Source organism: Hydra vulgaris, chromosome 04 (assembly GCF_038396675.1).
Source record: "Hydra vulgaris chromosome 04, alternate assembly HydraT2T_AEP".
NCBI classification, from domain to species: Eukaryota; Metazoa; Cnidaria; class Hydrozoa; order Anthoathecata; family Hydridae; genus Hydra; species Hydra vulgaris.
Window position 1 is genome coordinate 36,454,472 of NC_088923.1, and position 12,909 is coordinate 36,467,380.

Sequence of the window (12,909 nt, forward strand, 5' to 3'; positions counted from 1 at the left end):
CTGGTGTTATGTTTTAGTTTGAATCAATCATTTTATTAAAATGTGATATTTTCAAATCAATCGTTAATTATAACTGGTTTGTTTGAAATTTATAGCCGTGAATTTAAAACGAAAAAAAAACAACTACTACTTTTTAGCTAGTCTAATGGCAACCCCTCCCAAAATGTCACGCAACTCCTGTTGGGGTCGCAACCCAAAAGTTGGAGAACCGCTGATATAGTTGAACAACAAATAAAAAGAAAATCAAAAAACAAAATCTAGAATAAAACATACAAAAAATTTAATACAGCTAAAATTTTGTCCCATATGGAAAAATGCGACAACAAAGTTTATTGCAGGAGACAAAAGACTTATTAGGAACATATTTTTTCAGCCATAAAATTTCTATAATTTGGTAGGAAAAAAATATTTTAAAAATAATCTAGACTAAGCGACAGTTTTGGATTTAAGGTAATAGTGTTTTTTACAGTTTTTTAAAAGTAATGCAATTGCAAAAGCAGTTTCCAAAAACGGTCATGTAAAGTCATTTAAAAGATATGAAGATGACTTCCATTCTCATTTTACCTCTACTGAAGATTATTTGTCTGTTTGTTGTATTTGAAGTTGGATGATATTATTTTTTTATATTTATATTTATATTATACTTTATAAAATATTTTTTGATACTTTTATAATATTGATTTTATACTTGATATAATATTCGATTTTATGTCATATTTTAGTTGATAACGATATTTATTTTTATATTATACTTGAAAGACGTAAAAAAGTTGTTTTGAAAATTAGTAATGTTGTGAAATTGCTATCATCTATTTTATTTATAACATTAGTATTGACATATAACTACATTTGATGTTATTTCAATTACATACGCATTTCACGAATAGTATTTATATACACTATTTCACAACTAGGATATTTCAATATTTTATCACATTAAATGGACATAAGATTTACATAAACTTAATATCAACATAGCAACGGGACTTATTTAAAATAAAGTTTGTTGTAAAATAGACAATTTTCTTAGCTATTTTGTTGGCATGACACTAATGTGAAATTTAAGTCGATTAAGGTAATAACTTAACCAAATATCATAGGTGTGAAATAGTATTTAGAAACACTAATTGTGAAAATACGTATGTAATTAAAGTATTATAGAAAGTAGTTGGAAATCTGACAATAATGAAATTATATATAAAATCAGTGACACAATTTTTAACATCAATGTACAATAAACCATTTAATGATAGTAGTTGTTAAAAAAATTTAATATGCTTCCTTTTTAAATTATATTTAATAAACAGCATTAAACATTTTACAGCAGTCACTCAAATCAAAAAATACTTCATAAACTATAGCAAAAATCAACTACAAGTTACTGTCATTTTAAAACACAATTTTAAATAGGTAACTCATTATTGTTAGTTTTCTGGATTATTTTTTTAGATAAAAATTTTTTACTTTACTATTACCTAATATTTTTCTCTCTCTCTCTCTCTCTCTCTCTCTCTCTCTCTCTCTCACTCTAAAATAATAAACCACTTATCTGTTACAAATTTTAGCATAAGTAATATATTTATAATATAGTTCAACATAATAAGTTATTTAATGAACTACGATTGTTGCGTTTAGTCATGCTGTTTTTACTTGGTCTTTGGTATGTTACATTGCTGTTTACTTATATGGAAGCGTTTCAAATTTTTCCTACTTTCAAAGATTATAATAAAGCTAAAACCGACTTGCTAAATTTGATTGAATCTTTCAAAGTAAAAAGAGACTTGCCAATGATTACAGGCTGTGTACGTCTGGCTTTTCACAATAGCATCGGTAAATACAAATGCAATGGATGCATAGATCATACTGAGGTAACGCTGGGTTTAAATTAATGACTGACCGTCTTAATACATTATACAACGCTTCACATAAAGGGAAAATATCTAGAGCAGATTTTCACGCTTTAGCCGCTGTTGTTGCTCTCACTAGGTCAACGTTCGATGTTCCAGTAAAATACTTAAGATTTAAAGATTTCAACGTCGGAAGAGGAGATTGTGAAACCTCCTCTAATTAAGTTTAAAGTGTTGAATCACCAAAAGGCACAGATGGAATCAGTAAAACTTTTAAATTTTTTAATGACGAATTTAACTTTAGCGTTAATGAAGTAGTAACCATTTTAGAAGCACACACGCTTGGACAATGCAAGTTGGAAAACTCTGGTTTTGTTGGAAGCTGGGTCGACGAACAATTTTTAACAGTTACTCATTGACCATTCACACTAGCTCCAACTAGCGTTCTTGACAATGCTTACTACAGAGAAATTATAGACATTATTCCATGGATCCAAGTAACGTACTTAAATGCAATAGCAAGAAACGGACAGCCCAATACCCAATGACCGGTTGCCAGAGTCTAAGAGAACATCATTGCTTTTAAACTCAGACTTGGCTATTTCTTGGATTATTAAACCGATTAATAAAAGTGGATCTGTTTTATGTTCTCCAGCTTCGCAAACAATACAGTGTAAGCACTCAGTTGCTCACCAACAAGCAGTTCGATTTGCACGTTGGTAATGCGTTGGTAATGCGTTGGTAATGCGTTGGTAATGCGTTGTGGGTAAAGGAGTTTACTAAAGTATTTAACCGAATGATTGAAATAAATAGATACGTCTTGAAGAAAGCTCCAACAAAATAATAAATTACATATAGCTTTATGACTCTTCCAAAAGTGGGGGAAACTTGAAAAAATTGAAATGTTTCATAAATTTGTATTGGTTTATTTTTAATTTCGTAAACTTTTTAAAGTTTTTATTATAGATTAGAATTAATTTTTTTTGAGTTTTAAATTTTAGAAATTTTTTGCAATTTGATTACTAACCTGTTACTTTTAATTGATTTTTTACTGTTGTTATTAATTTTAATATTTTCCGATTTTAGAAATGAATTTTAGGTTACCTACTTTTTGGAATGCTTACTCTTAACTTGAAATAAATATTTATATTTTTTGTAACAATTTATCAAATTCAAAAAATATCAAAGTGAAACAGTTTTTTTTCTTAAACTATAAAAAGTAATCTCTTAAAGAAAATATTTTGGCATCTAAGATCTTTATTTCAAAATTATTCCGAAAAAAAGTAACTAGCGAAAAGTAAACGAAAAGTTTTACGGGAAAATAGTAAACATGCTAATTTGCTCAAACTTGCGCATTCCGTTGAATTCAGCTAACTTAAGAATTAAAACGTAAATAAATACAGTAACTTAAGTATCTATCTAATAAATTTTCAAGCCGATCGGTGATTTAATAGAGCATTTGCGGTTTTTGTAGCTATAGATTGAAACTTGTGCTTTTGTTAATTTTTGAAGTTTTTAAATTGATAAAGTTTGATGTTACCAACAACAGTTTCTCAACTTAAAAATAAAGTGTGCAGTGCATTCTACTCGTGGGCCCAAAAATATTTTCTTACCACAATTACATTTAATGTCGCGACTTATAAAGAATTTTTAAGTCAATGAATCAAGATAGTAAGGCTTCTCAAAGTAAGTTCGTAATGCTGAGTAAGGCCAAAACAGTGAAAGGTGTGTTTACTAGTCCATATTTGCATGAACTTCAGGAAGATAAATACTTATATCAGATCTTCTGGGTTATTGAAAAGAGTGTCTAAAAAATCCTTTAAACTTATTGTTGAAAAGATTTTGAAAAACAACAAATCAGATAATTTAAATGATTTTGTGATTAAACCTCATTAAGTTTACCAGAAACTAGGCTGCAACATGTCATTAAAGAAATAAACTGATCTCTTTTGATTAGAATACCGTGAATGGAACGGTTTTGAAGGAAGCTTCAATGCAAATTTTGGATTACTGTGAGATCTTTAATACTGTGAGACCTATCTTACTAAAAAACAACCATGCGAGGAAGGAATGAACAAAGTTGGCACAACTAACCATGCAATATTTATCACCTGCTGCATATTCCAAATTGAAAAACACTAGAGCTGTTCATTATGCTAGATTTTTAAACAAGAGTTTATACTACCTTAAACTTCAACTTTTGTGCAAACGACTGGCTTTTGTGCAAGAAAAAAAAAATAATCTACTTTTAAATTTGAACTTATCTGTGAGGCTATGCTTTTAGACAAAGTCTAACCTTCAAGCATATATCTACGCGATTATCAAGGTGGTACCTTTAAGCATATAACGTGATTTCAACAATTTCTCAGATGAAAGAGTACAACAAAGTTTGCTCCAAATTCGGGGCAGTTGAGGCGAGACATCTTTTCTGTCTACCTGAATTAACTTTAAGCATAAAAATACATAGTTTGCTTTTTTAATACTTTTCTTAAATATTGTTTTAATCGAGAATATGTAAAAAACATGATAACATACTCTTCTAAACACCCTGACTATTTTAAATTTTTTTAAGGACACTTTTTTAACAACTTTGGTTTTGTGCGGCACTTAAAACACATCTGATTGACTTAAAAAATTATTTTGATTAAGTTTTAGCATATTTGCTTTGACTTTAGCTGGAAATGTAGTTTGTTTTCAAAAATTCCTTTAAAATGACTGCCTTTAATGTATATATGCATATTCCTATAGTAAAGTCCTTACCGTTTTTCTTAAAAAATGACACTTAATTACCCTATGACATTTAACAAGACAAAATTAAAGTCAGATTTTGTTAAAACGCATTAATTTAATTAAGGAAACTAATCTAATTTTTAATTTCTGTTTCTAATAAATATTAATATACAATTCAATACCGTTACCCATTTCATATAACCCTGAGTTCTAAACACATCGAACTATGTGGCAGAAGTGTTTAGGTTGCAGCAATCTGAAGTAGATCGCCGTGATTCAAATCCTTGCTTTTCCGCTTTTTGTTTTTTTGTGTTTTTTTCAGAATTGATTTTATAAAATAAAATTTTTTTGAAGAATAGGTTTTGCTTTTTTTTTATAATATTTTACTTTTATATAAAAATTTCATTGCAGCAAAACCTCATTAACTTTGATACGAAGCATTTATTTGCCATCATATAAAGTTATTCATTGCGTTCCGTCTTGTTTTTTAAATAGTGTTAAAAATTGGCAGTTTAGTGTGTCTTACTAAAAATGTTAAAGTAAGGTATAGGATTAGAAGTGGTTGGTATAGACAGGGGCGCCCAAAGCATTTTTAAGTCTTTGAGATAGCCAACTTCTAGACATGGAGCAAACTCCAAACATTTGTGTGTTTATACTTATGTCAAATAAGGATGCTTTGCTAAAAATTGCGATGATATGAGCTTGGGAACAAAAAAGCCCCAAATATTTAGCCCCACCTACACCAAACGTGAGAGCAACAAGTTGATTAAATATTTTTATGTATTATTTTCAACTATACTTATATTCATTGATAAATTTTAAATTTTATAGTATTATCTCTCAGTTTAAAAACTATGACAATATAAAATTTGCAACCCCTCTAATTGAGGGGAGTTTAAACTTTATATGATGATTATTTTTGAACGCTAAAATATTTTTTAAGGTATCTATTTTGTCATCCCATAAAAAATAACATTTACTTACACAAAGTTCAATAAGCTTGTGAATATATACTAATGACAATTTATTTTGCATCTTATGATTATCTTTATCTTTGTTTAAAATATCAACTATAGCAATCGTTGCTTTATCTAGTGGAATGATGGACACAAATTAATAACATCAAACAAAACCTGAATTTAATTTTTTCGATAATCCTTTCTTTTGCCTTAGATACAAATAAAAAAGAATTTCTAATCTTGCATTCATTTTTGTTAAGCGTAGGTTATATTAATTTAACAAGATGTTGCGAAAGCTTATGAGCTGGTGTGCCAATAGTCAAAACTATATTTCGCATAGGGTAACCTTTATCACCTTTATGTGCTTTAATAAATCCATATAATCTAGGTGGAACATCATTAGAACGATATATTTTAACTTAAGTTTTTTTATCAATTTTTTTCTTTTTTCAGTTCACTGAGAGTTCCTTGAATAAGACAAAGAAAGTTTTGTGTAGGATCGACAGTAGAAATAGTGTAGTTCCCAAGTTGCTTTTTAATTTTTTTTATTGGTGATTCTGAACCTAAAATAGCAAATCCGCATCCTTTAACAAAGGGGCATATCTTATTTTATTCGACAATTTTAGCTATATATTGATTTTTGAAAGATTACTAGCTATTTTTACACTTACAAGTTGTTTAATATTTTGCTTATATTTTGTCGCAAAAAATCAGCTTTTTCAACGACAAAATTTTTCCCTAATTTTAAAGCTCATTCTTCCGTTGATGCTATAATGTCCATAAACGGAATTTGATTTTTTAATGGTATATATTGAGGATCAAGATTAAATAAATTTTCTTTGTTGCTAGATAGCTTACTGGAGAGGTTAATACTGCATTTTTTACTATACTGCAAGTTTGTTATGAATCAATGTTTGAAAGAATAATTTTTTTCTTTGGTGTATTTAAGAAGATTTAACTTACGTATTAAGTAATGTTTACTTTTCTCAAATTCGATTTCTCTGAATATATTAATATTACATTCCATTGTAAGAAAATTTTGGTTTTACAATTACTTTAATCGAATTTGATAATTTACTGATATTTATTTTACTCGTATGAAACCTTTTTTTTTGCGGCATTTTTTGATACAATCAAAAGTTTGCGTTGGTATTCATTGGTGCAATTTTTATTGAGTCAGCATAAGCACCTCTTAAGTAGCCATTATCACATCCAAATGCTGAAAATCGTTTAAAACCATTCCAATGTTTTTCGGTGAAACAAGATTTTTTAATTAAAACAACTTTTAAATTTTTGTTTAAATTTTTATGAATTTTGTAAAACGGTTTCTTTAGTTTGATAATGGCTTATACTAAATAAGCCAAAGTATCACTATTAAATAATAAATATATATGTATTATATATATATATAAATAATCTTTGAAAGTCATTTTCTTGTAATACTATACCATGTTATTAAAATTCAATAAATACGGCTGCGTATAAACTATTTTGAAAAAACATTTGTTTTTATTTCAATACATAATATTCGGTATTTCGCTGATCTATTGTGATCAACGTCTTCAAGAATAATAAAATCGTTACATAGAAAATCATTATAATAAAAACATACCGTTAAAAAGATCATATTAAAAAGAGCATGAGAAAATACAAAATAGGATTAAATGTTGACGTCAGATAATCTTATAAAAAATTATTATGTTGTGACGTTATTACCGTTATCTCTATTAACAACATTTTTGCCACTACCTAACGCTTGTCGAACTTTAGCTTTGCTTGTTTCCAGGGATTCTCGAATTTTCCGAATATGATTTTTTGGAGCTACTGATACGATTTTCGGGCTTAACCAGTCAATTGTAACTTGGCATGATTTGGAATGCTCAGTAGCACCAGAACTGGCCCATTTTCCTTTTTTACTATTTTTCTGGTGCTCAATACAAATTCAAGATGACTTCGGATATTAGAATTTATTCCTTTTATAAAGACACAGGTTTTGCATTACTATACGAAAGAGATGAATGACTTAAATTAGAAGAATAAATTAAAAATAGCAGAGTTATTAATCATGACCCAGCATCCACACTTACTACCAAATTTCATAAACAATTGTCTAAATTAAGAAAAGAGGGTAAGTTAGACACAACTACGCATTTTAAAATGTATCCATCAGATTGCGTACCACCAAGAATATATGGAATGATTAAAGCGCACAAGCCCGAAAAAAATTATCCAACACGTCCTGTTGTATCAACAATCAACACACCGCCATATAGAACCTCCAAATACCTCGTTAATATCATTCAACCAACACTAAAAAAAAACAAAAAGAGACAAATTACTTCAAATAATTTTCTTAAAGAAGCCAAACATTGAAAAATAGATTCCAGTGAAGTTCAAGTTTCCTTTGATATAGATAACTTATATCCGTCCATACCGATTAACGAAGCTCTTCCAGTTATTATTGATATATAAAATAAAAAATTATTGATATATTAAATTATTGATATATGAAAAAGTTATTGATATATTAAATAAAAAGTTTTTTCGTTTTTACAAAAAAGGAAAATGGGCCAGTTCTGTTGCTACTGAGCATTCCAAATCCTGCCAAGGTACGTTTAACTGGTTAAACCCGAAAATCATATCAGTAGCTCCAGAAAATCATATTCGGAAAATTCGAGTAGAAACGAAATTTTTGTAGGAACGAAAAAATTTTTATTTAATATATATATATATATATATATATATATATATATATATATATATATATATATATATATATATATATATATGTATATATATATATATATATATATATATATATATATATGTATATATATATATATATATATATATATATATATTATATTCTTAAAACAATTAATATGCATTTAAATGATGTTAAGTTAAAATTAGTATTTCATTACTACTTGTAAAAGTCCAAGAAAATTTATTTTCATAATATACACGATTTTCTGTACATTTCAAAACCGAACTTTTCAAAGCTGCTTACCTGACCTAAACAATGCTCGTTTTTTAATGCTTCTGAATCACTTCATCATATTTATGATTTTAATCAAACTATGGCACTTTAATCTCTAATTATTGTACATATATATATATATATATATATATATATATATATATATATATATATATATATATATATATATATATATAAGGTAAGTATGGTTATTAAGGCCCGGCGGGTAATAAGGCCCACTAATCCAAACTTAGGGAAAAAATAAATTGTGAAACTTTTTTTCGACATTAAAATATAAGAGTTATCTGGTATTATCACTGGTAGCAAAAAAAAATCAGCATTTCTTTACCGCGCGTTCGACAAAGCAAGATTACTTTGTTAGTTTCGTCAAAAATTGCTTAAGTTTAATTTTTAAGATACGTGTTTTTACATTTTAAAATATTTTATAAAGCTTCTATTTTTTTCAATTGCATTTATTTGCATTAAGTACTTATTCATTATTATTACTCATCATGTAATATTTATGCAAGTGTTGAAACAAAAGGATACATTATCGATAAACGTAACAGGTTCAAAGCGGGTAATAAGGCCCACTAAAAATCGGCCCACTGAATCTGGTCCTTCACCAGCTTCAGTCACCCAACCCAGTCCCTCAACAGTTTCAGTCGATCAAACTGAAATTAATCTTAATGCAAGTTTCAATGATTTAATGCCGAGTCCTGCTAAAAAAAAAAATATTGCTATGGTCGGTCGCAAAAAAAGTTTTAACTATGTTGCTAAAGCCCCAACGAAAGAAGATTTTCAATCTTCTACTTCTAAAGCTGTTAATAATAAGAATAAGGGCAAAGGAATAGCAAATGTTTCTAAAGACCTGAAAAAAGATTATTCTCAATCTTCCACTTCTAAAGCTGTTAATAAAAAGAATAAAGGCAAAGGAAAACCAAGTGCAAAGAAAAGTAAGTCTGTAAGTGTGGATGTGAATGATTGGTTTTGTTTGTTATGCCAGCAAAAGTCTGTAGAAAGTATGCGACAATGTTGTAAATGTAAAGTATGGTACCACGAGGCGTGCATGGGGTATGATTCTGAAGATGAGGAAGAATTTGTATGTCCATTCTGCGAAGAATAATGTTTTTCTTTGTAACATTTCTTTATTGAATTTTTTAGTTTTCTGTTGTTATTCACTGTTGTATGAAAAATTGATTCTTTTAAAGTATATAAATATGCAAGATTACTTATTATTTTATAAATGTGAGATAAACTATGCATTAAAAGAATGTTTCCAAACTTTTTTCTGGTTTTTCTTTATTTACTTTTTGTATTTTTTACATGGGCCTTATTACCCCCATAAGGGGGTAAAAAGGCCCAATTAAGGTATGTTACAAAAACATAAATAACTTTTGTTATAATTATTTCCTCAATATGCAGATAAGATTTTTACATCAAGGAATGATTAATCTTAAGCAGCAATCGAAAATATTTTTTTAAACTTATTTTTAAAGCCTAAATGACCAAAAGTCTGTTAGGTGGGCCTTAATACCCATACTTACCTTATATATATATATATATATATATATATATATATATATATATATATATATATATATATATATATATATATATATATATATTTATATATTTATATATATATGTATATATATATAAATATATATATATATATATAAATATAGATATATATATATATAGCACTTTTTTAGGTATTTATCAAAACAGCTATTATATTTTATCGTATGTGCGTATATATATATATATATATATATATATATATATATATATATATATATATATATATATATATAGCACTTTTTTAGGTATTTATCAAAACAGCTATTATATTTTATCGTATGTGCGTATATATATATATATATATATATATATATATATATATATATATATATATATATATATATATCAATATTTACGTCTGTTATGAAAACTGTATATCATTTTTGTGTTCACATTTGTGAACACAAAAATTATATTTAGACAAGATGTAAAATAACGTAAAATGTGTTAGGAGTTTATAAGTTTATTGTAAGGTTTATAATTCATCATGAAGTTTAAATATACTTAGAACAAAAAAAAAAAAAAAAATTTCTTTAATCCATAAAACTGTTTTATACTTTTTAAATGAATCTGTATTTTTAGATAGTCTATTGAAGTAGATATATATCGAAGTGGATAAAAAAAAAAAAAAGGATTTAAGATAAGTATTGTACTTTGGTTTTTAACAATTTTTAACTTTTAAGCATGAATACAAAAAATAACATTTAAAAAAAAAGTATTAAATTGATTATATACTTTTTCTTAATAATGATAATGGAGCAGATAAGTAAAAAATATTTAAAATATAAACTATTAATTTTCTATTATTTTATAGTTTTGTTTTATAACTTTGTTCTTTTTATCTTGTTAGAGGTCAGAACAAAGTGCAGGATGGCCACACTTTTTTTGTCTGAAAAAATTAGGATAATTTAGGAGATTTTTTAAGGTTTTTAAGAAGGTTTACCGAAAAATTTGAAAAAAAAAAGAATAAAAATCTTAGGAGATATTAGAAGAATTTCAAAAATTAAGTGGCACTAAAATATTTTCATTTTATTTAAAAACTGTAAGAATGCCTAACTAAGATAAATAAGATAAAATTAGGGTTTAAACACTGTTATTCAAAATAATCTAACATCTCTACACGTACAAAAATATTAACTTGAAATAAAAACATTTCATACTTGCATTAGAAATTTATCAAATTTAACATTGCACTAAATAGATGACTTTATAACTAAGTAACAAACAACAAATAATCAAAAATCATTAAAATACACAGCCAATTTCAAAAACTAAACTTTACATTTTATATAATCCAGACATTAAAAGAAATAATCAAATCAGAAAAAAAAAAGTTGAAAAACTTAAACACTTAAATCTAAATCTCAGCTTTTTTTGTCAATAAGCACTTTTTTTGCTGCTGTAATTTTTTCAAGTGAGTCCTGCTTTTCAGAGGCAAACCTCTTTAGCGCATTTGATTTTAGAATGGTTGACTTCTATCAATGAATTCTGCTTTTCCGCTTGCAATGCATACTCATCTGCATCATATCTGAGCTGAAGTACGGTACCATCGAGGGTGTGAATTTGTTCATTATAACTAGTAATCTCTTTATTAAAATTTTTCAGTTTAGCATCACGGTCAGTTTTTAAGGTCTTTAGGGACTTTTCTTTCTGACTGCTAAAGTATTGTTTTCGTGCATTCTTGACATATCCAATCAGTTTAATAGTCATAGCCAATTTTATATTTTCACTGCACATGCGGTCCTGTGCAATTCTCTGTGCAATAAGAGTGTCAGGCCAGGCCAAGGACAAGGCCAAGAGTTTTAAGGTCAAGGCCAAGAATAAAATTTCAAGACCAAGGTCGACGCAAACATTTTCAAGACCAAAGACTTAAATTTTTGCCTTAAGGCCAATTATTAACGAAACTGTAGGTAACAATTGCTGTGACAAAAAAACCACATGTTGTAAAAATATACCAAAAAATACATAAAAAAAAAAGAATGAAAACTTTTAACTTTTTAATTTAATTAATTTTTTTTTTGAAGGCCAAGGCCATAACAAGCAAGAGTAATGTCAAAATTTTTAAAGCCAATGCTAACAGTTTCAAGGCCAACCCAAGGCTAAGGCCCTAATTTTTAGCCATAAGTCAAAATGAACCAAAAAAGAATCCAATCTGTCACTTTCTTTTTTGAACCCAAGAAATTTCTCCTTGTTCACTTTCACAACAGTAGTTAAAAATTGTGAATACTGACTTGGTCAGTAGCTGAAGGTGATACCTTTTTATAAGCAACTAATTTCAGCAACAACTTGTCAAAATAAAGTTCACACATCTCATGAGATTCCACCATGTACAAAGGTAATAAACATAATAAGTATCTGGCAAAATATAAGTTTAGCGCACTTTTTTCAATCATGTTTACACCTTGTAACTAAAAACTGTTGAACTTCTGTTTTAAAATTATACATTTGTGCATTTTAACCTTTTTATAATTTAAAAGTTGTGAATGCTTCAGACTAAACTTCTTTTTTGATAAACTTTGATAAAAATAGCCTCATAAGTTTTCAAGTGTCTTCACAAGAAAAGGTGTCAGTACTTTCGGTGTGGAAAACTTACAAAAAAGAAATCGACACTATTGCAGTTTCCTCATAAAATTTCTTTTCTCTAACATATTAACAATTTAGTTAACTAAATTTATACATAACTAAATTAAAAATTTTATCAATTATTAAAAATTTTAATTTAGTTAACATACTTAACTAAATTAAAATTTTTTAATTTATAAATTAATTAATTAAATAGTTAACATACTTAACTAAATTAAAATTTTTT

At 27.2% G+C, this 12,909-nt stretch overlaps 1 protein-coding gene across 1 annotated transcript in view; it reads left to right on the plus strand.

The window, feature by feature from the left end:
• LOC136079378 (putative ascorbate peroxidase) overlaps nucleotides 1–2,691 on the plus strand; it is a 31,444-nt gene extending 28,753 nt beyond the window's left edge. Inside the window, 4 exon segments of the mRNA XM_065795113.1 lie at nucleotides 1,591–1,863; nucleotides 1,866–2,349; nucleotides 2,351–2,563; nucleotides 2,598–2,691. Of these exon segments, the coding sequence (XP_065651185.1) occupies nucleotides 1,591–1,863; nucleotides 1,866–2,349; nucleotides 2,351–2,563; nucleotides 2,598–2,691 (1,064 nt within the window).
• Nucleotides 2,692–12,909: the final 10,218 nt, after the last annotated feature.